At 60.2% G+C, this 26624-nt stretch overlaps 2 protein-coding genes across 3 annotated transcripts; both read right to left on the reverse strand.

Annotated features, from left to right (window-relative positions):
- Nucleotides 1-7168: 7168 nt before the first annotated feature.
- Nucleotides 7169-15479, reverse strand: Sbk2 (SH3 domain binding kinase family member 2). Of its 2 annotated transcripts, none has more exons than XM_047529487.1 (4): nucleotides 15369-15479; nucleotides 13612-13866; nucleotides 11218-11420; nucleotides 7169-8329 (listed from the first exon to the last, which is right to left on the reverse strand). In XM_047529487.1, the coding sequence occupies exons 2-4, from the start codon at nucleotides 13862-13864 to the stop codon at nucleotides 7742-7744; spliced, it is 1044 nt and encodes a 347-aa protein (XP_047385443.1). In that variant the 5' UTR covers nucleotides 13865-13866; nucleotides 15369-15479; the 3' UTR covers nucleotides 7169-7741. The 2 variants fall into 2 exon arrangements, with proteins under 2 accessions (XP_047385443.1, XP_047385444.1); XM_047529488.1 differs by having other exon boundaries at nucleotides 15364-15422.
- A 1604-nt stretch (nucleotides 15480-17083) lies between these two features.
- On the reverse strand, nucleotides 17084-21782 carry Sbk3 (SH3 domain binding kinase family member 3). The gene is made up of 4 exons (XM_047529795.1): nucleotides 21535-21782; nucleotides 20913-21063; nucleotides 20259-20461; nucleotides 17084-18887 (listed from the first exon to the last, which is right to left on the reverse strand). The coding sequence occupies exons 1-4, from the start codon at nucleotides 21577-21579 to the stop codon at nucleotides 18198-18200; spliced, it is 1089 nt and encodes a 362-aa protein (XP_047385751.1). The 5' UTR covers nucleotides 21580-21782; the 3' UTR covers nucleotides 17084-18197.
- Between the last annotated feature and the right edge of the window lie 4842 nt (nucleotides 21783-26624).

Below are 26624 nucleotides of genomic sequence, written 5' to 3' on the forward strand. Positions count from 1 at the left end.
GGTGATGGTGAGGATGATGGTAGTGATGTGATGGAGGTGGTGGCGATGGAGGTGGCTGTGGTGATGTGGTGGTGATGGATCAGGTGGTGGTGATGTGGTGGTGGTGGAGGTGGCTGTGGTGAGGTGGTGGTGAGGTGGTGGTGAAGTGGTGGTGATGTGGTGGTGATGGAGGTGGCTGTGGTGATGTGGTGATGGATCAGGTGGTGGTGATGTGGTGGTGGTGGAGGTGGCTGTGGTGATGTGGTGATGGATCAGGTGGTGGTGATGTGGTGGTGGTGGAGGTGGCTGTGGTGAGGTGGTGATGGAGGTGGTGGTGATGTGGTGATGATGGAGGTGGTGATGGAGGTGGCTGTGGTGATGTGGTGGTGATGGATCAGGTGGTGGTGATGTGGTGGTGGTGGAGGTGGCTGTGGTGAGGTGGTGGTGATGTGGTGATGTGGTGGTGGTGGAGGTGGCTGTGGTGAGGTGGTGGTGATTTGGTGGATCAGGTGGTGATGGAGGTGGTGGTGATGTGGTAGTGATGTGGTGGTGATGGAGGTGATGATGGAGGTGGCTGTGGTCAGGTGGTGGTGATGGATCAGGTGGTGGTGATGTGGTGGTGGAGGTGGCTGTGGTGGTGATGTGGTGGATCAGGTGGTGGTGATGTGGTGGTGATGGAGGTGGTGGTGAGGTGGTGGTGATGGATCAGGTGGTGGTGATGGAGGTGGTGATGGAGGTGGCTGTGGTGAGGTGGTGGTGATGGATCAGGTGGTGGTGATGTGGTCATGGAGGTGATGATGGAGGTGGCTGTGGTGAGGTGGTGGTGATGGATCAGGTGGTGGTGATGTGGTGGTGGAGGTGGCTGTGGTGAGGTGGTGGTGATGTGGTGGATCAGGTGGTGGTGATGTGGTGGTGATGGAGGTGGTGGTGAGGTGGTGGTGATGGATCAGGTGGTGGTGATGGAGGTGGTGATGGAGGTGGCTGTGGTGAGGTGGTGGTGATGGATCAGGTGGTGGTGATGTGGTGGTGGTGGAGGTGGCTGTGGTGAGGTGGTGGTGATGTGGTGATGGAGGTGGTGATGGAGGTGGCTGTGGTGATATGATTGCTACAATATGTAAAATATGTATAAAGTATGATATGAAATATAATGGTGACGATGGTCATGTGAGGGTGGTCACGTGGTGTGAGGTGGTGGTGACACCTTCCTTGGAGACAGGAGACGCTGTCCTGCTCACAGTGCGCCCAGCTGGAGAACAGGGCCTGGTGCCCCTCTTGAAGGTGCTGATTCACCATCGGGGACGAGTGCTTGGCAGCACCCACGTGAGTCTTCTTGAAGGCTCGCCTGTGTGGTGCCACTTCACGGTGGTGGGCAGTGCTGAGGAAGGGAGGAGGGGGAGCTGCAGGGCCTGCCCCGGGTTCCACACCGGGAGCGTGGCGGGCACATATGCCCCTGGGTTGGGTAGGGACTGGACTGTGAGGAGCGTTTCTGGGAGGAGCTGGCCCTAGGGCTCACACAGGGGAGCGGTCATCCTCGCCCGGACTTACAGACCCGAGTGCTGGGCACAGACAGGTTAGGTGGTTCTCGTGGCTGGAGCTATGACCGGCACCCAGCCTTGTCTCCTGGGCCCGCTTGTGAGACTGTGTTGTGGGCCAGCCTGGGTGCCAGTCCCAGCCTCACCGCACCCCACCTGTGGAACTCTAGTTTTCTTCCCTTACCCAAGCCTCAGTTTTCTCCTCTGTAAAATGGGGATAGTAATAGTGCCTGCCTCACCTGCTCTGTAGATGAGGTGAGTTAGTATGTGTAGAATAGCACTTGGCACATAGTACGTGCACACTTAAGTAGAGATCCCAATCGTGCCTCATGGTGCTTCTCTGCCTGACACCATGTGGACTCAGTATAATACAGTTGTCAACATAATCCTGCAAGGGAAGAATGTTGATCCCCATTTCAGAAAGGACTCTGAGGATCAGAGAGGGCAGGCCTCTTGGTTAAGGAAGCACAGCAGATCCAGGACTCAACCCCAGAATAGTGTGATGGGGCTCCCCTGCCTTGATCTTGTCCCGTAGTGCCATAGAGGGCTTCCATGACTGCCCCCCCTGAGTGACCTTTCCACCTCTGTGCTTCAGCTTGCTACTCTAAATTGGGGGCCAGCTTGGAAGACCCACGCCACACATGCTCACTGTGGCTCCTGCACGCTTCAGCAGGAAACCATTTCCTCCTCCTGCTCCTCTTCTTCCCAGACCAGAGCCTGGCTCGGAGGTCACAGAAGGTGACAGAGGCTGGCGCCCCCACAGTCCTGCAAAGGCCAGCAGGGTCCAGTTACTTGCTGGGGGGGGGTTAATGCCTGGGGGTCCTGATAGATGGACTGTCTGCTTCTGCCAACAGGCCAGGGAGCATTCAGGGAACTCTGGTCCCCAGATCTCATGGAGCCCAAGACTTACATAACTGCTGACCAGTGCCCTAGGGAGGGCCAGGGAGGGGGCGCCCACTGCCTGCCCCTCCTGCCCAGGGCATCTGGGGCTCACGGAGCAGTACCCTGATCTGCAGGAAAAAGCCTCCTTTTCCATTTCCAGGTGGGAGCAGGTTAGACCCTGGCAGTGGGTCATCCCTGCAGAATACCAGAGCGCCCGGCCTGGGGTTCAGGCTCCGGCCCTCTGTAAGCTTGGCCCAAGGTCCCTCCACCCCTGCCACCTTCTGCCAGCCCTGAACAAGCGGGTGCTTAATTACCCAGTCACCCTATCCCTGCTTGGCTGGGCAGCTAAGCCCAAACATCTGGCTCTGGGGCTTGCAGCCAGCATGGGTGACCAGCCTCCACCCACTGCTGGCCCTGACTCTGGACACCTCCCACAGGACAGCTGAGCTCAGTCCTCTGCTGGCCAGCGTCCAGCAGGCCCAGGCGGTAGCTGCATAGGCCTAGCAAGCCCGACGGGTGCAGGGCATCCCTGTACTATAATAGCGCCCCCCACAGGCCCAGAGGAGGTCCTCCGTCAGGTAGACACAAAGGAAGACTGTCCCACCTGCCACATGACTGCTGACAGATCGGAATGGACAAGTAGCATTGGGGCTTATTGGGAGTGCTGGATCACACTGAAATCACACCCAAAGTGTGGCACCCCAAAGTGTGGCCCAGGGACCAAGGACCCACCGCACCTGGGAGCTGGTGAGGAGCACGGACTCCCAGGCCCTGCCAGCCCCACCACGCAGGACCTGCACAGCAGCAAGCAGGCAGGTGCTCGTGGGCCCATCCCATGGGGCTGGGGCCATCTGCGCTTCCGTGTGCCAGTCCTGGCCTCCTCCTGGATCCTAGGTGAACGCTTCCGGAGCAGCCAGCCCCGCAGCCCTGGCTGGGGCAGCTGCAGGGTTTCCTACTCTGCAGGGGTCATCTCGACCCTTGTAGGAATTTTTGATTTTGTGTTTTGTTCACGAAGTCTGGTGGGGCAGTGGAACGTGAGTGGGGGAGCTGGAAGCTTTGGCTCCTGCAAAGCTCTGCTTCCCTAGATGGGTTCTGGTGGGAGTGGGGGGCTGTGGGGGGACGAGGAGGGGGAGAGGGAGGGCTGGGAGGAGGGAGGAAATTTTTCTCCAGTGTTTTTGGAATAAGAGCCCCAGATTTGCATCTTGTATGTCACCCATGAATTTTATGGCTGGTCCTGCTTGCAATCTTAGGGTTCCTCACTTGGGAGGAACCCAGGACTTCTTTGGTGACCACGCCTCACATACACTTTAGGCCATCAGGGAACTCAGACTCACTCCGCGGTGGTGGGTCAGAGTGGGTCTGAATCCAGTCCAGGCCCTTGGCTTTCTGGCTCTGCCTGGAGGTCCCAGCAGCACTCGGCCCTGACCCTGAACAGGGAGAGGAGTCTCTCCGCACCCGCAGGCTTCACTGTGCGTGATGGAAGGCACTGGAGGGTGCCAGGAGGGAGCGGATATGGCCTCCTGTGCTCAGGGAGCCCAGAGGTTCGCAGACGGAAGGGGACTCTGGAGCCCAGGCGGGAGGTAGGGATGCCGCACGGCCACCCGTCCCACAGGCTTGCTCTTATTTTTATTTTTAACAATCTTGCTAAGATGCAGTTGACACGCCATAAATTCTGCTGTTTTAAATGTGCCAGGCAGCCGTTTTGAGCATGGGGAATCAGCAGCGATCCCCAGGATCTAGCTGAGGAGCGCTTCCACGTGGGCCCCGACCGGCACCCTGCATGTGGCTTCAGGCCGCTGCCCCTGCAGGACCCTGCACGCGTGTGCCCTGGGTGCCGCCTCCCCTGACTCGGCGCAGCCCAAGGACACAGGAGCTGCCTACTCCCTGGGGCCCGCAGCGCGTGCGTGGTGGCGCCTTGCTGTCGGGTGGCGGTGCTGTGCGTGCCAGGCTGCGGTTCTGTGGGCGGACCAGCGTGGAGCTGCGGCCTCGGGTCCCAGGGCTGGGTGTTGCCAGGCCTTCACCGTGAGCGATGTCCTGCCTGCACAAGCTGCCCCCGAGGCGGCCACCTGGCAGGTTGGAGGTGGCGTGCGGTCGCACACACTGTCACACACGCAGCCTGGGCCCAGGTGGGCCACCCTGCGCTGCCCAGTGGACCAGGACAGTTGACGGCACAGAGCCCAGGGGCCGCATGAGCTCGGACAGTTGCCTGGCTGCTCCAGGCACCAAGGGCCCACCTATGAGGCAGGGCACATCCAAGACCCCTTTGGCTTGGTCAGGGGACAGGTCTCCGAGCAGCCCGTCCCCCTGCCCAGATGGTGTTGAGCATTCTGTCACACTAGGCGTGACCCATTGGCGTGGCCCCTGAAGAGCCCTTCCTGGGAGTCTGTCCTCCCCTGCTGCGCAGGTCTGTGCGGGTCATTATCACCCTCCAGTTGATCCTCAGCTGCCACCTCTAATTAACACGGGCGCGGCCCCTCTGCCCCCTGCCCCTCCACTCATCTGTCACCCAGCCACCTCCAGCTTTATGGGACACATTCTTGGCCCGATGGCTTGGGCTATTTCAGACCCACAGATGGGGTGGCAGGAGGTCTCCACTCGACATGTTCTCTCCATGCCTTCTCTCCAATGACCCTCTGCGTCGGGAAGCTCCCCATCGGCCAGGCCAGGGGCTCCTTCCCTGTTTCTCTGGCTTGAACCTAGATTCGGAGGGTCTTGGAACCATTTCACGTGGGCAAGCACACACTGCCTCCCTCTCCAGGCAGCACCTCGAGGCCACGGCAGGCGCACTGGGGTGTGCGGGGCCGGAGCTGGTGACATGCGATCGGCCCTGAGTGTAGCCTTCCTCTGGGCCTGTGGCCAAGCAGGGCACGGAGAGGAAGAGACAGTGTTTGCAAACAAGGCAGCTGCCAGGAAGGGGACGGGGTGGTGGGCGGGCGCCAGGAGAGAGGGCCCAGGTGGCAGCTGGCCGCGGCGCCTGCCTGACCTTTCCTACCCAGCTATGCACACGAGCACGCGGCACGGTCCAAGGTCTCAGGCAGCTCCAGTGTCCACACGCAGAGCTGCAAACCCACATTCCCCCTCCCTTCGACTCACAGTCACACCGCACTCGCGCCACGGCCGCTCCCACCTGTGCGAGGCGCACTCACACTGCCACGCCCTCACACCACCCTGCATGTGTAGACCTTCAGGACGGGATCTTTGAGGACCGCGTTTTTCATTTCAGTGCTATCACACGAACTTTGATTTGCACAGGAAAAAGCGTTCTCAGAAATAAGCAGCTCATGGAAAAAGGGGTAGCCATACTTTGCTGGTGGGACTGAAAATCAGTACAGCAACTCTGGAAAGCAGTCTGGGGGTTCCTCAAAATGCCAGGACTGGACTGGGCTGGGGCTGGGCTGGGACTGGGCTGGGACTGGGCTGGGACTGGGCTGGGCTGGGACTGGGCTGGGCTGGGGCTGGGGCTGGGCTGGGGCTGGGCTGGGCTGAGACTGGGCTGGGCTGGGGCTGGGGCTGGGCTGGGGCTGGGGCTGGGGCTGGGGCTGGGCTGGGGCTGGGCTGGGGCTGGAGCTGGGCTGGGGCTGGGCTGGGGCTGGGCTGGGGCTGGGGCGGGGCTGGGGCTGGGCTGGGGCTGGGGCTGGGGCTGGGGCTGGGGCTGGGGCTGGGCTGGGGCTGGGGCTGGGGCTGGGGCTGGGGCTGGGGCGGGGCTGGGGCTGGGCTGGGGCTGGGCTGGGGCTGGGGCTGGGCTGGGGCTGGGGCTGGGCTGGGGCTGGGGCTGGGGCTGGGGCTGGGGCTGGGGCTGGGGCTGGGCTGGGGCTGGGGCTGGGGCTGGGGCTGGGCTGGGGCTGGGGCGGGGCTGGAGCTGGGCTGGGGCTGGGCTGGGGCTGGGCTGGGGCTGGGACTGGGCTGGGGCTGGGACTGGGCTGGGGCTGGGACTGGGCTGGGGCTGGGCTGGGGCTGGGCTGGGGCTGGGCTGGGCTGGGGCTGGGGCTGGGTTGGGCTGGGGCTGGGCTGGGCTGGGGCACTTACCCAGCATGTGTGAGGCACTGGGTTCAACAACCAATAAAAATATTTTAAAAATTTGTAAAAATATCAAAAAACAAAAACGCTAGGACTGGAACTACCTTATGACCCAGCCACCCCACTCCTCTGTGTTTTTCCAAGGGATCTAAAATCAGCACACCATAGGATACAGTCACATTAGTGCTAGCAGTGCGAGTCACAGTAGTCAAGTCATGGAACCAGCCCAGGTGCCCGTCAACAGATGAATGGATCAGGAAAAGGTGGTCTGTCCACACAGAGGAGTTTTAGTCCGTCATAAAGAATGAGATTACGCATTTGCTGGTCAATGGGTGGAGCTGGAGAACATCTTGCTAAGTGAAATAAGCCAGACTCCAAAAGGTTGCCGACAGTTTCCTCTCAAGTGTGGAAGCTAGAGTTAAGCAAGGGGAAAGGGCGGAGGTTTCCACTAAAATAGAAGGGAGATCAGGGGAAGGGGAAGGAGGGCTGACGGGAGGCGGGGGGATGGGAGAGGGCGCAGCAGCGGACTGAGGTGGACCAAATTATGCCGTGTGCATGCGCGAACGCACCTTTGCACATGCCTGTTGAGCAGCTCACCCTGGTGCCCGGAGCCCTGCCATCTGAACTCACTGCAGAAGCAGCTCGGCTGGGGCCCCACCACCCACAGGCAGATCCACAGCGCCCGCCAGGGCACGCGCACGCACCCTCCTGAGCTGACAGACCCACCACATCATGGTACCTGAGTGCCAGGTGGACTTTATTTGCAGAGAGCAGATGGGACAAGAGGAGGCCAAACACATCAAGAGGGTGACACCCCAGCCTCGTGCAGGAAAGGGGCAGAGGGACGGTAGGAGGGAAGCCCAGCAGGAGAGGGCAGGAGGACAGGGACAGCGCGAGGCCAGGGGTCACTTACTCCACAGGTCAGGCGTTGCTCTGAGCACGTGCCCTTCAGGAGCAAGATGGCAAGCCGCTCCCTCTGGGAGCTCATATGGTCGCCACAGTGAGTAAAATATCCAGACTAAAGAGGACATGGTGGCAGAGAAAATAAAGTGACCCACAGTGGAAGAGGGGGCTGGGGCTGCAGAGGAGGGCGGTGGCCGTGTGAGGTGAGGAAGGGCTGCCAGGAGAGGGGGCGGGCGAGACGTGCAGGAGGCAAGGCCGAGAGCACCCAGGGAACTTGCAGAGGACACGCAGAGACGGGGAGGGACTGCACAGAGGAGCAGGGCGGACACCTGAGACAGACCAAGCCGGCAGGCCGAAGCCACGAGGGCAGCCGAGCAGCCTCAGGAAGTGGACGCTCCACTCGGGCCCCTTGGGCCCCTCGGGTCTGCTCACGGCCCATCCTCTGCCCCCTTTCCCAGCTCCTCGGCCTCCCCCTCCCGCTGCTTCCAGGGTCGCCCCAGGTAGCCCCTGATGGAGCCCACTGGGCTCCTCCTCCGGGGGTGAGGGTCCAGCAGCCCCCACAGGAGAGTGTCTGCTGCGGGCGCCAGGCCAAACCAGGGCTGCGGCCGGTCCTGAGGCTGGCCTGAGGCCTGCCAGATGACAAAGTCCTCGTAGAAGGGGTCGGCCTCCACCAGGGGCTGGTCCCAGGGGAAGTAGCCAGTGAGGAGGCAGAAGACCAGGACCCCCAGAGCCCAAGCGTCCAGGGCAGGCTGGATGGGCAGGCCTTCAGGGAGGGGCGGAGGAGCGCAGAGCTCGGGGGCTGTGTAGGGGATGGGGGGCCCGGCCAGGCGGAGCAGGGTCCCACGGGGCCGCGTGTGGCCAAAGTCGGTCAGCTTGACCCGTCGGCAGGCTGGGTCGCACACCAGCACGTTCTCGGGCTTGAGGTCCCGGTACACCAGGCCATGGGAGTGGATGTGCTCCAGGGCTGAGGCCAGCTGGGCCGCACAGCGCTGGGCTGCAGGCTGAGGGAGGCCCACCTGCAGGAAGAGATGATGGGGCCCACTGCCCTCCCAAGATGCTCAGGGATGGAGACTGGAGGCTTCTCTGTAGCCCAGGGGCAGGACCAGGCAGGACTAAGGAGCCAGCGAAGACTGCAGATGGATGGCCAGGTGAGCCCTGTGAGCCTGAGGCTGGTGTGAGCTGGTGAGGCCCAGTGTGAGCTGGTGAGGCCCAGTGTGAGCTGGTGAGGCCTAGTGTGAGCTGGTGAGGTCCAGTGTGAGCTGGTGAGTCCTAGTGTGACCTGGTGAGTCCTAGTGTGAGCTGGTGAGTCCTAGTGTGACCTGGTGAGTCCTAGTGTGAGCTGGTGAGGCCCAGTGTGAGCTGGTGAGTCTTAGTGTGACCTGGTGAGGCCTAGTGTGAGCTGGTGAGACCCAGTGTGAGCTGGTGAGGCCCAGTGTGAGCTGGTGAGGCCCAGTGTGAGCTGGTGAGACCCAGTGTGAGCCGGTGAGGCCTAGTGTGAGCTGGTGAGACCCAGTGTGAGCTGGTGAGGCCCAGTGTGAGCTGGTGAGACCCAGTGTGAGCCGGTGAGGCCTAGTGTGACCTGGTGAGTCCTAGTGTGAGCTGGTGAGGCCTAGTGTGACCTGGTGAGTCCTAGTGTGACCTAGTGAGGCGTTGTGTGACCTTGTGAGTCCTAGTGTGAGCTGTTGATTCCTAGTGTGAGCTGGTGAGTCCTAGTGTGACCTGGTGAGTCCTAGTGTGAGCTGGTGAGGCCTAGTGTGACCTGGTGAGTCCTAATGTGAACTGGTGAGGCCTAGTGTGAGCTGGTGAGGCCTAGTGTGACCTGGTGAGTCCTAGTGTGACCTAGTGAGGCCTAGTGTGAGCTGATGAGTCCTAGTGGGAGCTGGTGAGTCCTAGTGTGAACTGGTGAGTCCTAGTGGGAGCTGGTGAGTCCTAGTGTGACCTGGTGAGTCCTAGTGTGAGCTGGTGAGTCCTAGTGTGAGCTGGTGATTCCTAGAGTAACTTGGTGAGTCCTAGTGTGACCTGGTGAGTCCTAGTGTGAGCTGGTGAGTCCTAGTGTGACCTGGTGAGTCCTAGTGGGAGCTGGTGAGACCTAGTGTGAGCTGGTGAGTCCTAGTGTGAGCTGGTAAGACCTAGTGTGAGCTGGTGAGGCATAGTGTGACCTGGTGAGTCCTAGTGGGAGCTGGTGAGTCCTAGTGTGACCTGGTGATTCCTAGTGTGACCTGGTGAGTCCTAGTGTGAGCTGGTGATTCCTAGTGTGACCTGGTGAGTCCTAGTGTGAGCTGGTGAGTCCTAGTGTGACCTGGTGAGTCCTAGTGTGAGCTGGTGAGTCCTAGTGTGACCTGGTGAGTCCTAGTGGGAGCTGGTGAGACCTAGTGTGAGCTGGTGAGACCCAGTGTGAGCTGGTGAGGCCCAGTGTGAGCTGTTGATTCCTAGTGTGAGCTGGTGAGTCCTAGTGTGACCTGGTGAGGCCTAGTGTGAGCTGGTGAGGCCTAATGTGAGCTGGTGAGACCTAGTGTGAGCTGGTGAGTCCTAGTGTGACCTGATGAGTCCTAGTGTGACCTGATGAGACCCAGTGTGAACTGGTGAGTCCTAGTGTGAACTGGTGAGGCCTAGTGTGAGCTGGTGAGGACTAGTGTGAGCTGGTGAGTCCTAATGTGAGCTGGTGAGTCCTAGTGTGAGCTGGTGAGGCCTAGTGTGACCTGATGAGACCCAGTGTGAACTGTTGAGTCCTAGTGTGAGCTGGTGAGGCCTAGTGTGAGCTGGTGAGGCCTAATGTGAGCTGATGAGACCCAGTGTGACCTGGTGAGTCTTAGTGTGACCTGGTTGAGACACAGTGTGATCTGGTGAGACACAGTGTGACCTGGTGAGTCTGTGTGACCTGGTGAGTCCTAGTGGGAGTTGGTGAGACCTAGTGTGAGCTTGAGGCCTAGTGTGAGCTGGTGAGGACTAGTGTGACCTGATGAGACCCAGTGTGAACTGGTGAGGCCTAGTGTGAGCTGGTGAGGCCTAATGTGAGCTGGTGAGACCTAGTGTGAGCTGGTGAGTCCTAGTGTGACCTGATGAGTCCTAGTGTGACCTGATGAGACCCAGTGTGAACTGGTGAGTCCTAGTGTGAACTGGTGAGGCCTAGTGCGAGCTGGTGAGGCCTAGTGTGACCTGGTGAGGCATAGTGTGACCTGATGAGGCCTAGTGTGACCTGATGAGACCCAGTGTGAACTGGTGAGGCCTAGTGTGAGCTGGTGAGGCCTAATGTGAGCTGGTGAGTCCTAGTGTGAGCTGGTGAGTCCTAGTGTGACCTGGTGAGTCCTAGTGTGAGCTGGTGAGGCCTAGTGTGACCTGGTGAGACTCAGTGTGAGCTGGTGAGACCCAGGGTGACCTGGCGAGACTCAGTGTGAGCTGGTGAGTCCTAGTGTGAGGTGGTGAGTCCTAGTGTGAGCTGGTGAGGCCTAGTGTGACCTGGTGAGTCCTAGTGTGAGCTGGTGAGGCCTAGTGTGAGCTGGTAAGACCTAGTGTGAGCTGGTGAGCCCTAGTATGACCTGGTGAGACCTAGTGTGAGCTGGTGAGTCCTGTGTGACCTGATGAGACACATGTAAACTGGTGAGTCCTAGTGTGAGCTGGTGAGGCCTAGTGTGAACTGCTGAGGTCTAGTGTATCCTGGTGAAGCCTAATGTCAGTCACAGGGGAGCCAAGTGTGATCTCATGGGGACGGTAGTGTTGATTCTATGAAGACAAAGAGGCCTAACAATCCATAAATCCTGTTGCATACTGAGGACCTCCAGGGGGCTGGCTAAGGTCCAGTGAGGCCCGGTGCAGGGAATGTGATTTCTGGGGTCCAGGCTATTTGGGCATTCCTGTGAGGTTCGACAGGACTTTTGAAGGCATGCTTGGGGTCCAACCTACCCACCTTGGGCTGGATGAAGGTGATGAGGTCTCCGTGCAGAACAGGCTCTGTCAGGAAGCTGTAGGAGTGGATGGACTCGATGCCGATGCCATAGGCAGCCACAATGGCGGGGTGGGCACCCAGGGAGAGGCCCACACAGAACTCATACAGGAAGCCACGGAGGGACGTGGAGGGCTTCGGGAGTTGCTTCAGTGCCAAGGGTGTGCCTGGAGACAACAGGGATGGGTATGGCGGCCGGACAGGAGTCTGGGGTCACTCAGGCAAGCCATCGGGCCCTGTGGTCGTCGTCACTGGCCTCGGCCTAGACTCTTTCCCATATGTTGTTGCCCTCATTCCTTTCTCCTTCTCAAGCACCCCCTAACGACATAGCTACTCATGCCACCAGGAATGACAGTGCTCACCGAGTGTCCCTTCTCCCTTCCCTGTCTAAATCAGATGGACTCAACCTGGAGTCTCCATGGTCGCGCTGGCTCCTCATGGGACCAGACGTGTGTGGGGCTAACAGGCCAGCACGGGCAGCAATGGGGAAACGATAGCCAGTGCTGGCGGAGAGCCAGTCAAGGAAACATGGGTCCTGTCCTGTGTGGAAATTTCCACACCATGAGCTCCCCAAGGGCAGGAGCTTCTGGCCTCTTGGCTGTTCTAACCCCAGCCGCCAGTCCCCAACCTTCTGGTCACCTCCTGGGATAAGCACCGCCACTCCCTGGGCACCCCTGGCTGGTCCAGTGGATTCTGGCCAGTGGAACCCCCCGCCATGTGGATGGCCTCTGGCTACCTGAGCTCCGCCCTGTACCATGAGCTTCTACAGGGTCACCCAGCTCAGATGGGCATCCAGAGGCCTCAACCTGCATTCAGTGAAGCCAGCGGACGAGGCCCTGGGCACAGTGTCTGTTCCCTGGTAGTTGTTCACGCTTCCAAAAGGACCAGGTCTGACTGCCTTTCTGTTTTCCTGTCCCCATTTTGGGCTGAAATGAGTCCCCCGCCCCGTTCAAACGTTGGAGTCTCATGCCAGCACTGCACAATGTGCCTATATTTGGAGAGAGGTTTTCAAAGAGGTAAAACTGGTCATTGGGTGAGTCCAGATCCAACACGACCGGTGTCTTATAAGAGGCAGAGACTGAAGACAGACACGCACAGAGGTATGATCCTGCGAGGACGCGAAGCCCATGGACAAGCCAAAGACAGAAACCAGTGCCGGTGCCTCCTTGATCTCAGGCTTTCCAGCCTTTAAAGGCTAAGGAAATAAATCTCCATGGCTAAAGTGCTTTGCAATGGTGTCCAGCTCTCTGCCGTGCGTGCGCCATCTGCACACGCACACCCACCCTGCTGCACATGCGGGGAGCTCCCTGAAGCAGGGACAGGCTCGGGAGCCCCATTGGGCCCCAGGTGGGCTCCAGAGGTATGCCCCAAACTGAGATGGACTCCAAAGTTCAGCCCAGGTCCCCTGTTTTGTGGGGAGAGCTGAGGCTCTGTCCACTGGCAGGAAAGCACAGGCAGGGGACACGGAGCCTGCACCCCACTGTGGGGTGGTTCCGCTCAGTGCTGGGCAGACAGCATCGCTCTGCATCATCCCAGTGTCCTCTGAGCCAGCCCGTGTGTGACTCATGATGGTGGGGACTGTCCTAGTCCCCAGCATCCCCAGGGACAAGAGTTGTTCATGGTCCCCCAACTGCAGTTTCATTTCCACAGGTTCAACTGACTGTGTTCGATTTTATTCTAAAAATATCAAGAGAATACTCCAGAAATCAGCAATTCAAGGGCCTGGGGTGCAGCTCAGCGGTGCATGTACCAGGCCCGGGGCTCCATCCCAGGACCACAACCAGCAAACAGAACCCCGCGGGTTTCAGTTCTGAGTCCCGGACACCAGCCGTCAGCACGAGCGCCCCAGGCACTACCCCCACCCCCCACCCGCACGGGGTGGTCATCTCGGGGCATCAGATGGACGAGCATGGCCACACCTGTGTTCAAGGGACACTATTCCACTTAACAGCCCCAGGGGATGAGAGCGTGGTGTGGACAGTTGGAGAATGCTGGTGTGACCGTTCTGTTTCACTGCCAGTTAACACTGGTCGTCTCTGACCACGCTGGCGTCACACAGCACCCGGCGCCGCAGCCTGCGTGTACAGAAACCAGCACCCGGCACAGGGCTCAGTGCCGTTCAGGGTTCTGGCCACGCACAGGGTTCCGGGAGCGTGGCTGGGCAGGTGAGGGTATTACTCGTGGTCAGAGGTCAGCACACATTCCTCTTCCCAGGGGCGGACATCGAAGCTCAGCAAGGCTGAGGAGCTGGCCGAATGCGCACGTTGGAAAGGGAGACAGGACTCTGTCACCAGACTCCAGAGCCTGGGTCGCTTCCTGGCCCACGATCCCGTCCCATGACCCTGTTCGTCCCCATACCTTTCTGACGATGGGTGACCAGTAGGACACGGCCAAAACGGCCCTGGCCCAGGGGACGCACCTCCTGGTAGAGCTGGTCAACCTCTGCATGGACCAGGGTCTGGGCACTCAGTGCCATCATGTCCTCCAGGGCCAGGGCGGCCTCCTGGCCCTGCTGGAGTTCCTCTGGGGTGAGGCCTCCCAGCCCTTCGTCGGTGCCATCTTCGGCAGCCCCAGCCTCTGCCGGCCCATCTACAGGCTGTTTCCCTGGCATTTCTGCAAGAGTAGACACAGAGAGACCCAGCCTCAGCCTCCCCCAGGCCCAAGGGAGGAGGCTGGGCTGGAGCCTGGGTCTGAGGGAGGAGGCTGGGCCTGGAGCCCTGGGCCTGAGGGAGGAGGCTGGGCCTGGAGCCCTGGGCCTGAGGGAGGAGGCTGGGCCTGGACCCCTGGGCCTGAGGGAGGAGGCTGGACCTGGAGCCCTGGGCCTGAGGGAGGAGGCTGGGCCTGGGTCCCTGGGCCTGAGGGAGGAGGCTGGGCCTGGGTCCCTGGGCCTGAGGGAGGAGGCTGGGCCTGGACCCCTGGGCCTGAGGGAGGAGGCTGGGCCTGGACCCCTGGGTCTGAGGGAGGAGGCTGGGCCTGGGTTCCTGGGCCTGAGGGAGGAGGCTGGGCCTGGGTCCCTGGGTCTGAGGGAGGAGGGTGAGCCTGGGTCCCTGGGTCTGAGGGAGGAGGGCTGGGCTGGATTCCAGGGTCTGAGGGAGGAGGCTGGGCCTGGACCCCTGGGTCTGAGGGAGGAGGCTGGGCCTGGACCCCTGGGTCTGAGGGAGGAGGGCTGGGCTGGACCCCAGGGTCTGAGGGAGGAGGCTGGGCCTGGAATCCCAGGGGCCTGGACTGGGAATGGGTCACTTCCCATTGTGAATCAGTGTCATTCCTGATGAAAGAAGTAGAGTGCCCAGTTGCTGGTGTGAGGTGAGGTCAAGTAAGAGGTCACAAATGTCCCCTGCCCCCACATCCCTGCTGCCACCCTATGGCCTGAGGGTGAAAGATGAACCAGATAACTTGAGATGCCCCCACCTAGTTTCCAAAGCAAACAGTCTTGGGCCTTGTGGGTGGATGAGCAGCCTCTGCCTCCTAAGAGCAAACAGGTGTTCTCATCCCCCAGAGGCGAATGGGCGGGGCCACGCAAGAGGGCCTGGAAGCCCTGCAGGCAGTGGGCACTGTGGATGGGTCCCCGCACCCTTAACTGTTGTGAAGCAACTCACAGCTCACCTCCTCCCTCAGACCCGGGGCTCCAGGCCCAGCCTCCTCCCTCAGACCTGGGGCTCCAGGCCCAGCCTCCTCCCTCAGACCTGGGGCTCCAGGCCCAGCCTCCTCCCTCAGACCCAGGGATCCAGCCCAGCCACCTCCCTCAGACCCAGGACCCAGGTCCCAGCCTCCTCCCTCAGACCCAGGGGTCTAGGCCCAGCCTCCTCCCTCAGACCTGGGGCTCCAGGCCCAGCCTCCTCCCTCAGACCCAGGGATCCAGCCCAGCCTCCTCCCTCAGACCCAGGGCCCAGGCCCCAGCCTCCTCCTCTTCTGGAACCTTATACAGGTCACACATATTGTGACCCTCAAATCTAGCCTCCAGCTCTCCACCACTCCACAGCCTCCAGGTGTAGCCTGTGCTCCACTGAAGGGCACAGGCCTCTGGCCACTGACTATCTTCCTGTTCATGTGCTGCCCACCTAGGCTACTTAACCTTGCCTCCTCCTGACCCAGGCTCAGAACCACACAGACCTCACCTTCTCCAAGATTCACCGGACCCTTCTGCAGCCTGCAGTGGTCAGTGCCCAGCTCTTAGAGCCCATGCCAGCAGCAGCCTGCCCAGGGAGCAGGATCCGCCCCCACCTTGGGGGTCGCAAGGCCCCACCTCCAGCCCCGCCCCTTCTGCACCCACTGAGGGCAGAGCGACATCTTGCGTTGAATCCCAGAACTGGCTCTGGTCAGACAAATGTCACAGGCTCATGGGGCTCACCCAGGTTCCCAGGCACCAGCCTCCTCCCTCAGACCCAGGGGTCCAGGCCCAGCCTCCTCCCTCAGACCCAGGGGTCCAGGCCCAGCCTCCTCCCTCAGACCCAGGTTCCCAGGCACCAGCCTCCTCCCTCAGACCCAGGGCTCCAGCCCAGTCCTCCTCCCTCAGACCCAGGGGTCCAGGCCCAGCCTCCTCCCTCAGACCCAGGTTCCCAGGCACCAGCCTCCTTCCTCAGACCCAGGGGTCCAGGCCCAGCCTCCTCCCTCAGACCCAGGTTCCCAGGCCCAGCCTCCTCCCTCAGACCCAGGTTCCCAGGCCCAGCCTCCTCCCTCAGACCCAGGTTCCCAGGCCCAGCCTCCTCCCTCAGACCCAGGGACCCAGGCCCAGCCTCCTCCCTCAGACCCAGGTTCCCAGGCACCAGCCACCTCCCTCAGACCCAGGGGTCCAGGCCCAGCCTCCTCCCTCAGACCCCGGTTCCCAGGCACCAGCCTCCTTCCTCAGACCCAGGGGTCCAGGCCCAGCCTCCTCCCTCAGACCCCGGTTCCCAGGCACCAGCCACCTCCCTCAGACCCAGGGGTCCAGGCCCAACCTCCTCCCTCAGACCCAGGGCCCAGGCCCAACCTCCTCCCTCAGACCCAGGGGTCCAGGCCCAGCCTCCTCCCTCAGACCCAGGGGTCCAGGCCCAGCCTCCTCCCTCAGACCCAGGGACCCAGGCCCAGCCTCCTCCCTCAGACCCAGGGACCCAGGCCCAGCCTCCTCCCTCAGACCCAGGTTCCCAGGCACCAGCCTCCTCCCTCAGACCCAGGTTCCCAGGCACCAGCCACCTCCCTCAGACCCAGGGGTCCAGGACCAGCCTCCTCCCTCAGACCCAGGGACCCAGGCCCAGCCTCCTCCCTCAGACCCAGGTTCCCAGGCACCAGCCTCCTCCCTCAGACCCAGGGACCCAGGGACCCAGGCCCAGCCTCCTCCCTTCTCCCTTAGGTCCAGCGGTCTGGGCCCAGCTTCCATCTGACCAGGAGTTGGGAGCCTAGCCCTCCTCCCTCATACTCTGGAGTGCTGATCCCACCCCAAGTTTCTGAGACCAGGGACCCAGGTATTCTTCGAGGATGAACTCTTTTTCATCTGACCCTCCCTGACCCACCACCCCCAGCTGTGACCTTCAATCCTATATTGACAGGAAAGACACAAGTGTTCTGAAGGGGTGTCCTGGGGTCGGGGTCCCGTCTGGGGAAAGGATGAGACAATAGAATTCCAGAACGATGCAGTGAGAGATGATCTCAGACCCGGGTGGAAGCAGGTGGTGGAGCAACTGTGGAGGGCAGGTCCCTCCTGCCTCTGGGACAGCTGCTCCCTTGTCTTAGGGTCATCGCATCAGGATGATGGAAATTCACTTTATTTTTTTAAATCGACATTTTATTTTGCTATAATTTTAGATTTATGAAACAGTGACAAAAATATGCAGTGCCTGTGTGCCCCTCACCCAGGTCTCCCGATGTCCCATCAAGAAGTTAAAGCTCCACACAGGTCCTTTCACCAGGGCCACCACCAGGGTCCCACCAGGGATGCCACCAGGGTCCTTTTCCTGTCCCGGGAGCCAGTCCAGGAATCAGTACTGCCTTTAGTGGACTCGCTCTTAAATCTAGAGAGGGCAAATTCCTGTGCAGGGGCATGTCCAGCCCCTGACCGTCTGTCGGGTGCCGGGACATAGCACAGGACGGGCCTGCTGGTGCCACAGGCAGAGCTGAGCTGTGGGGAGCTGGGGCCTGTGCTCCGAGGGAGCAGCTGGGGGCGAGAAGAAGTGCCACTGACCAGCCTGGCCCTTAGGATGGACCGGTCTCCAGAAGGCAGTTGAACAACACAAGCCTTGGCGCTCAGTGCTCTATGGGAGCAGAATCCAGAAGGATCTGGAAATGAAAAGACCAAGCCCACCCTGGGCAGTGTGAGATGGGAGGCAAAGAAAGACAGACTCGGAGAGCTCTGACCCCAGGTCCCGAGACGGCCGGGCGTGTGCAGCCCTGCAGCAGGCCAGGGCAGGGCTCCGGAGGTGCAGGGTGGCAGACCCCTGCGGCAGAGAGAGGGAGGGGGAGTGCGTGCACGTGTGTAGATTCAGGTCCAGAGTGGACGAGTGACTTCCACCACCACACCCAGGGCCCGAGGAATGGGAGAGGTGCAAGTGAGACTGACGTCGTGTCGGATCCTCCAAGTTCAGATTTGGTGTCATGGCCACTGGGAGCCACCCAAAGTCTCAGAGGAGAGGAGTGGTCCCATCAAACTCCATGACAAACTTTCAACTTGTCCCCAGAGTACAGAAACATATCTATAGAGGAAACGGGGCCTTCCTTTGAGAAGGCACACTAGGGACAAAGGAAGGGTCCTTGAGGGAGGACAGAGCTAGGACTCCAGACCCCTGAGCCTGAGGGAGGAGGGCAGGGGCCGGGACACCTGGATCCTCAGTTGCGGGTGGGGATTTGGCACATCCAAGTCTGGCCTTCATTAGGGAAGGTGCAATGTATTCCTGTTCTGTCCTGGGAACTGCTGTCCTGCCTTCCAGGTGGCCAGGGGGATGGGGGCAGGCCTGTGGCCAGGCTGGGCCACCTGGTCAGGGAGCTCCCCCACCTGTCCCCATGCTCCTTCCGCCTCTGCCTCCCTCCCCCTCCTCATCTGTGCACTCCTCCAGGCTTGATCCTCCCTCCCCCGCTTCTGCCACATCTTCATAGGACAGCCCCCCCAAGTCCCTAGGTCCTTCTCCACCGCCCTCCAACCCCCAGTCATCCCCCAGGACGTCCAGAACAGCCAGAGGGGGGCTCCTGGTCTCAGGATCCAAGTCCAGAAGCCCCTGGAGCAAGGTCAGAGCTGGGGGTGCAAACTGGTCCCAAGGTGCCGGTGGCTGAGGGGGCCGGGGCCTGGTGGTCATCCAGCCGGCAAAGGCTTCAAACTCAGGGTCAGGAGCTAGTGCCACGTCCCAAGGGAAACAGGCAGTGGCGGCACAGAAGAGAAGCACCCCCAGGGCCCACGAGTCCATGGATGGCCGCAGGGGCAGGGTGTCAGGTGGCAGCAGGAGGCACAATTCAGGTGGCGCCGTGGGTAGAGGCGCTGGTGGGGCCGGGGTTGGACTGCCCTCTGGCCGGGTCAGACCCAGGTCGCCTAGGGCCACGCGGCTGCAGAGAGGGTCAAAGACCAGCACGTTGTCTGGCTTGACGTCTGCGTGCACCAGCCCCCGGCCATGGAGGAAGTCCAGGGCTCCGGCCAGCTGGGCTACCACCCGCTTCACCATCAGCTCCGGGAGGCCCTGTGGTCAGGCAGAGGCGGAAAGTCAGACTGTCCTGGTTCCTTTTTCCCCCACCTGAACATGGGTTCTGGACTGTTCTGAAGGGGTGGGGAGTCCAGAGCCAGGGACCAGTAGCTCCCTCCAGTGTCCCCACAGCAGCCCCCCAGGTCCTCCCTCAGGCCATCCTCCACCACAGCCTGCACCCTTATCTGGACTTAGCCTCCACCAGCTCCCTAGTGCTTTCCCCACGGCAACCCCAGTTCTAACCAGAAGCTCTTTCTTTTAGCTTCCTTTGAAAATCCTCCCAACTCTAACACTCACACCCACTCTGACGATTTCTTATGTCTCCTCTGACTACCCTCTTCATTACCAGGGGAAACCCAAAGGTCCTACTTAACCCTAATCGTGGTTCAATGCTAATCTCCACCCTAACTCTAACTTGGATGCTGTTCTAACATTCTCCAGTTTCCGTGACTGGTTAATCTATGCACCCAGCTAGGCAGAGGCAAGCCAAAAAAGCCATTCATCCATCCATGAAGCCATCCCTCCATCCAATACTGTTGAACAGTGTATCCATTCAACATCCAGTCACCGATCCAATAATTCAATTATTTAATATCCAACCAACCACCCATCCACTCATCCTTCCACTCATCCATCCAACCTTCCATCCACCCACCCTTCCACCCATTCATCCATCCATCCTTCCATCCATCCATCCATCCATCCATCCATCCATCCATCCTTCCATTCATCCGTCCATCCTCCATCCATCCATCCTCCATTCATCCATTCATCTACCCATCCTTCCCTCTTGTGTGTGTACATCTACCACGTATCCTCTCTCTCTTGTTCCCCCTACTTTCCTTCCATTTATCTCTCAAATCCAAGTCTTAAAAATATTCCTCTAGTCCTCAAACTTAGGAGGGCCTAGGAGCTCACGGATCCAGTCCCCACCTAATCTCATTCTAGAAGCCCCGTTACAACCCACAGCGACCTCCATCATGGACACATCTTCAGCGCCTCTGCCTGCCTTGGCAACCCTACCGTGTGCACGCTCCCTCCTCCCATGACCAGTCTGCAATCAGCCCTACCTCGACTGCCCTACCTCCACGCAATCCCAGCGCCAACTAGGATCCCAGTCTGTTTCCACCCCACCCCACTACAGCCCCAGTGCGTCCTCAGCCCCCACTCAGCTCTTGCCCTCCACAGAGCTCGGAGGACTAGAAGGATCAGCACTGGGTCGGACATGGACTCGCATGGAGAGTTGGCAATGGGGAGGGCTTTGACTCAGGGCGAACCTGGGCTGAGCACTGACTTGGGGTCAGGGCTGGAGACAGAGGAGGGGCTGGGGTGGGGCCTGGGGCAAACAGCCCCACTTGCCTGCCTCACCTTTTCCTGCAGCATCCCGCTGAGATCCCCGCAGGGAGCATACTCCTGGGCAAAGGCAAAGTGCCGAGGCGTCTGCAGGGGCCCCCCCAGGGTCTGCAACAGGCCTGGATGTGAGGAGACGCAGCGGCCCACGCAGAACTCTCTCAGGAAGGTGGTCCTTAGGACCGAGTCCCGGCGGAGGAGCTTGAGAGCCACCGCTGGACCTGCCATGGAGACAGGGTCAGAGAGGAGCGCAGGGCACTGGTCCTGGGGTAGGACCTGGGGCAAGACACTCAACCCCTCTGAGCCCCAGACTTCTCGTGGGTGAGTTTCTCCACCTGTGAAGTGTTGGTGGAAAGAGACCTTCTCTGAGGAACTTTCCTGCTCTGCCTCGAACTGCTGTGTGTGTGGGCTTGCGCTTCCTTACCCTCTCTGAGTCTCTGTTTTCTCTTGCATAAAGGGACATGGCAGTGGCTTGAATGCCAATCCAAGTTGCACTCCTGCCTTGCTGTGGGACCTTGAGTCAGCTGTTGCCCTCTCTGGGCGACCTCGTTCTTAGAAGACCACAGAGCTCTGAACTTTCTGAGACCGACATCAGTTCCACTCAAATGGGTGGCTTCCCAGAGCTCTAGTCCTGGGGAAATTCGGAGCCTGCCCTTGGGTGGTTGAACTCACCCCCGTGGCGAGGCTGGGCAAGCAGCACCCGGCCGTAGGAGCCGGAGCCCAGCTTTCGGACGAGGCGGTACTGGGCACGCAGGCTCCTCACTGGGGTCACCCTGGGAGCCGTCAGCTCCACCAGTCGCTGGAGGGTTGCAGCCGTGTCCTCCTGCAGGAGAGGGGCAGGGTGGGTGTGAGTCTGGGGTCCAAGGAGAGCAGCGGCAGGGAGCTGGAGGCCCAGCCCAGGACAGCACTTGGGGGCAGCGGACAGGGGTCACTGTCCCCAGAGAGGAGGGTGAGTCACAATGACTCACCCGGCCTCAGGCCACCTGTTTTTGTGTCCTGGCGGGTTAGGGGTCATTGTCTGAAAAGCCCTGCCTGCCCCCATCTGTGGGAGGCAGCCAGAATCCCCCAGCCCCACCTGGGACTGTGCCCTGGACCCCCAGGACCCCAGGTCCACCCCCTTACTGCCTGACTGCCTGTGTGGCCACACTGTCCTCGGACGTCTCTCTGGGGCTTTGGCCTGGGTCTCCTTGGGTCCCTGTTACTCTGCCCGCTCTGGGTTTCAGTCTCTGTTGTGTTTCTCTGTCTCTCTCCCTCTGCCACCTCCCTGCCCCTCTGCATCTCTCCCATCCCTCACCTCTGGGTCCCCATCCACCGGGGTCTCGGGAGCCCTGAGCTCCATCGCAGGGTGGCCTGGTGATGGCTGACCCTGGGCAGACAGACACCTCTTGTCTGGACTCCCCAGAGAGCCACCAGCGCCGGCCCCTGCCCCGGGTCCTCGCCCGGCCTGGCTCCTCTGGGAGCTGGTCTGCAGGGCTGGGCCCCCGTGTGCCTGGAGGGTCTCCTGGCCCCTCTTTGTGGCCCTCTGATGCTTCTGCCTCTTCCCTTTGCTCCCTCCCAGCCTCCTTCCCCTCAGTGCCCCTGGCAGCCCCTCCCTCCCGCCCCTCCCCGGGCTCTTGTCTCTCTCCCTCCCTGCTCCCCCGGCACTCCCTGGGGTCTCTGGGCCCACCTTCCTTCCTGCCTCTGCCCCAGCCCTCTGCCTTCCTCCCGCTCTCTCCCTGTGACCACGGAGTCTATCTGCAGGGCGCCCACTCCGCTCTCCGCCTCCCCTCCTCTGGGCTCTCTGGGCAGCTCTGCTCCCTCTTCCCTGGTCTCTGTGTCTCTCCTCCTCTCTTTGTTCAGATTCTCGGGAGCCTTTGTCCCTCCCTTTCTCTAGGCAGAGGTGTGTGTGACAGCACAGAGACAGAGACATCCTGTCCCCCACACCCTCCCTCACCCCCCTGACCCGCTGCCCCCTCCCTCCCCCTTCCAAACTTAGACCGGCTTGGACTCTGGGCGCTGGTCCCAGGACAGAGGGGACGAGACATATTGTGAACCCCCAAGGGCCGGGCCTGAGGGCAGGCGGAAAGGAGGGAGAGACCCATTCACAGCCTTGCTGGGGTGAGAGGCCCAGAACTCAGAACCTTCCGGTTTCCTCCAGGGACGGGAGTCCTGGTGGTCAGGTCTCAGGGGACCATAACCAAAGCTTTGCTCCTTAATACCTAGAGTCCAAACCCCAGCCCTCCTCCCTCAGACCCAGGGACCCAGGCCCAGCCTCCTCCCTCAGACCCAGGGGTCCAGGCCCAGCCTCCTCCCTCAGACCCAGGGCTCCAGGCCCAGCCTCCTCCCTCAGACCCAGGGACCCAGGCCCAGCCTCCTCCCTCAGACCCAGGGGTCCAGGCCCAGCCTCCTCCCTCAGACCCAGGGACCCAGGCCCAGCCTCCTCCCTCAGACCCAGGGGTCCAGGCCCAGCCTCCTCCCTCAGACCCAGGGGTCCAGGCCCAGCCTCCTCCCTCAGACCCAGGGCTCCAGGCCCAGCCTCCTCCCTCAGACCCAGGGACCCAGGCCCAGCCTCCTCCCTCAGACCCAGGGGTCCAGGCCCAGCCTCCTCCCTCAGACCCAGGGGTCCAGGCCCAGCCTCCTCCCTCAGACCCAGGAATCCAGGTCCAGCCTCCTCCCTCAGACCCAGGGTCCTCATCCAGCCTCCTCCCTCAGACCCAGGGGTCCAGGCCCAGCCTCCTCCCTCAGACCCAGGGCTCCAGGCCCAGCCTCCTCCCTCAGACCCAGGGCTCCAGGCCCAGCCTCCTCCCTGAGACCCAGGGGTCCAGGCCCAGCCTCCTCCCTCAGACCCAGGGGTCCAGGCCCAGCCTCCTCCCTCAGACCCGGGGCTCCAGACCCAGCCTCCTCCCTCAGACCCGGGGCTCCAGGTCCAGCCTCCTCCCTCAGACCCAGGGGTCCAGGCCCAGCCTCTCCCTGGCTGGAAGATGCACTGGGGAGAGAGGCTCTCTCAAGCCCTGGAGTTTTGCCTCCCGGTGGCCCTGTTTGGAAGCTGTGCCCTGGACCCCCCACCCTGCCCCTCAGCGTGTCAGGATCTATTCCCAGTTTATGGAGCAGGAAACTGAGTTTCCGAGTGGCAGACTGCCTTACACTAGGTCAGCTGGAGCCAGACCTGGTCCCGCCTGTGTGACTCACCTCCCTGACGGGCTCTGCTCAGGTTTCTGCTACTACTACATCCTGCTATTAATAAGACCAGCACCGTGGCTCATGGAGGCTCTGGAAGGAGCCCCAGGAACCTGGCTGTGGCTGTGGCCCCAGGGAGCCCAGTGGGCCTGGTGGCAGAGGGGGACCTTCCTTTGCCCTTTGACTTCTCTGGGGTCTGAGAGGGAACGATGCCCTTGGGAAGCAGCTGAATGCTGCCACCAAGAGCCCCAACTGCTGACCAGACCTCACATGGGCTGTGGCTCTGCCACAGTCACTTGGTCTTCTTTTCCTGGGGGACATGGATTACGTTAAAGCAAATGACATGTTGAAGTCTGGGTGAAAAGAACTCACTGCTTGATATCTGCTTTAACATACCACAGCAAGCACATGCCTGTCATCCCAGCAGCTGGGGAGGCTGAGGCAGGAGGATGGCAAGTTAGAGGCTAGAGTGAGCAACTGAGCGAGGCCCTAAGCAACCCAGCAAGACCTTGTCTCAAAATTAAAAAATTAAAAGGGCTGAGGATACAGTTCAGTGGTTAAATGCCCCTGGGTTCCATCCCTGGCACATACATACATATATACATACATAAATACTGCAGCAGAAGAAACTTTAAGCCCCCTAGTGGGGCAGGGTGGGAAAGGGGACAGGGCATGCTGCTTGAGGGGAGCTCATTTAACTCCTCTCTTTTCTATGTTTGCTTATACTTGAAGTTTTCCTTCATAAAAAGCTAAAAGTTATCAAATAAACTAAAAACCTTAGGAGAAATTGTGCCCAGACACCTGGGTGCACACCTCTATAAAACCTAGGAAATTTTCGGTGGTCACAACTCGCCACCTAACAAGTCTATAAAATTAGCCAGCCACCTGTCTAGATTCAGTTTCTCCCAGTTTGCCCCCAAAGACCTTTCTGACGGGTTAGTTGATTCCGAAGTCAGCGTCCCCGCTTCCAGGGGACTTTTTGCGTTATTAGTTTTTCTAGTGAGCATGTGTTGCTGTTCGAAAACGCAAAACCACAGGAAACTGGGGGACAGTGATTCGTTTACTTGGTGACAGACCTGGATACCCTGGCCCCCTTTTTCTTAATTTAGTCATCCAGGGCTTGGTGAGTCCTCCCAATAAGCCGGAACGGAGGCATGGACACGCAGAGTCACTGGCCACAGAGACGCAGCCAGCAAGAGGCAGAGCCAAGATCCAGGGGTCTGGAGACACCAGGCTGCGGTGTCCCTGCCGGGGCAGCATTGGAGGACAGACTCCAGGTCCCCCAAGCTGCTCCCCCACAGGGGTCTAGGCTGGCTCTGCTTGTGCCAGGGCTCCCGGGCTCCGGGAGCAGAGCCATTCCAAGCCCAAAGGTCAGGCTACAGAGCTGGCCACCTGGGCCCCAGGAGGAGTGGGAGAGGGACGCTCGAGCCTGCAGCCCCCCCCAGAGGCCCACTGATGATCCAGGGAGCTTTGCACCTCCCCATTTAGCAACGCACTCCGCCACTCCGAGGGGTCACCCCGAGTGACCTCAGCACGCAGGTGTGGCTGGGGGAGGTGCCAGGCCTGGCCCCAGGGCACACCCCTTTTTAAAGCAGGCGTCTGGGTGTCAGTCCTAGCCACAGCTCCCAAGGGCTCCCCTGTGATCCTCTCCTGACTTTGCCTCCTCTGGCCGAGTGAGCTCCCCTGCCGCCTCCTGGCCCGCGGCCATGTTGGCACCTACCGGAGCTGGACGGGAGAGAAAGACTGGATATCTGTGATGCACCAGATATCTTCCAATGATAGAACGTCTGACGTGACTGTGTTAGGGGCTATGTGTGCCCCACACATTATATGCCAAAGTAAGCACACCATGCATGCGGGCTGCGGCCGGGGCTCTGGCAGAGCGCGTGCCTCGCCCGCGTCAGGCCCAGGCTCCACCCTTGGCACCGCATGAAAATAAATAAATAAAGGTATATGTTCATCTATGACTAAAAAAGATTTAAATTAAAACATACATATACCCTGGTAAGTATTTTCTATATAATACAGATTATTTATGATATACTACTTTTTTTCAATTAAATTTAATGAATAAAACATATTGAAAGAGCCCACGAAAATTAATTTAGGACTGGGGGTGCAGCTACCACTGCAGAGCATGTGCTGAGCGTGCAAAGACCCCGGCTGCCATCCCAGCACCACCACCACAGTGATGGTGATGATGATGATGATGATGATGATGATGATAGTAATTTGCCTTCAAAGATCGCACCACTGACAAATTAACCTGCCCAATCCTCCTCCTGTCTCATCCTTGGGTCAAAAGAGAAAGAAAAGAAACTGTGACTGTAAATTGATTGATCTTGTCTGGGGCAGATGAGTTATGAACTAGCAAGGACCCTGGCCTCCCACCGTCACCCTGCTGCCCACCAAGGCTGTGCAAGGAGAGCTGGCCGCCCGAGAGACCATGGGGCTCTTTACTCTTCAGGGTGTCGCGATGCCCCTCTGATTGAAGGTAGGTGGATGAAAACGTGAGCCTCAGCACCAGTGTGAACCGAGCACCCAATGTGTTCTTATCACAGGACACTGCGTCCAGCCCCCGCTCCGGGGCCACCGATCTGGACCCGCCATCTGTGAGTTCAACCCCGTGATCCCCGTGATCTAGGACCTATTGTTTTCCGAAGCAGAGTCAGGCCACGCCCGCCATTCCGGACACCTCTGAGACGTTCACACCCAGCCCAAAACCTGCTACGGTTCCCTGTGCAGTGAAATGTCCTGGGCAAAACCACAATGAGAATACATCCCAGCACATCATGGGCCCACACCCACCGTCCTGGGTCCTGGTTAGGAAACACGACTTTCCAAATGTAACTGCAACCCCGCACACTCCCTCTCCAACTCTTTCCCTTCCCTCCCAGGTGTGACCACTAGGTCAAACAAGGTGTTTTCTATTACTTGATGTAAAAACCTGTGGGTTACATGGGTATTGGTCCACCACTGCGTAGCCTTGCTTGTTGTTAAGTGCCATAAAAATAGTGTCCTGCCTGGAACCGTCGGGCTGGCTTTGACTCCAGCAGCTCGCACGTTGGTAAGGTTCGCTTGCTTCCTTTGCAAAGCTGTGCTGGAGTCTAGAGCTGCACATGCTGTCCTGGGAGCATCGTTCTGCTGGTGATGGACACATGAGGTTCTCCAGCGGTGCGGCCAGTGCTCCTACATTCGAAAACACGGGGCACGGGGGCCGTGGGGGAT

Source organism: Sciurus carolinensis, chromosome 16 (assembly GCF_902686445.1).
Source record: "Sciurus carolinensis chromosome 16, mSciCar1.2, whole genome shotgun sequence".
NCBI lineage: Eukaryota > Metazoa > Chordata > Mammalia > Rodentia > Sciuridae > Sciurus > Sciurus carolinensis.

What these genes read in the sequence shown, in the direction of transcription:
- Sbk2 (XM_047529487.1), bottom strand. Translation starts at nt 13,864, where the DNA reads ATGCCAGGGAAACAGCCTGTAGATGGGCCGGCAGAGGCTGGGGCTGCC. An exon ending in GGTCACCCATCGTCAGAAAG is followed by an intron (nt 11,421 to 13,611) that starts GTATGGGGACGA and finishes TGTTGTCTCCAG; the next exon opens with GCACACCCTTGGCACTGAAG. An exon ending in TCACCTTCATCCAGCCCAAG is followed by an intron (nt 8,330 to 11,217) that starts GTGGGTAGGTTG and finishes CTCTTCCTGCAG; the next exon opens with GTGGGCCTCCCTCAGCCTGC.
- Sbk3 (XM_047529795.1), bottom strand. Translation starts at nt 21,579, where the DNA reads ATGGAGCTCAGGGCTCCCGAGACCCCGGTGGATGGGGACCCAGAG. An exon ending in CGGTGGATGGGGACCCAGAG is followed by an intron (nt 21,064 to 21,534) that starts GTGAGGGATGGG and finishes CCTCTCCTGCAG; the next exon opens with GAGGACACGGCTGCAACCCT. An exon ending in TGCCCAGCCTCGCCACGGGG is followed by an intron (nt 20,462 to 20,912) that starts GTGAGTTCAACC and finishes TCTCCATGGCAG; the next exon opens with GTCCAGCGGTGGCTCTCAAG.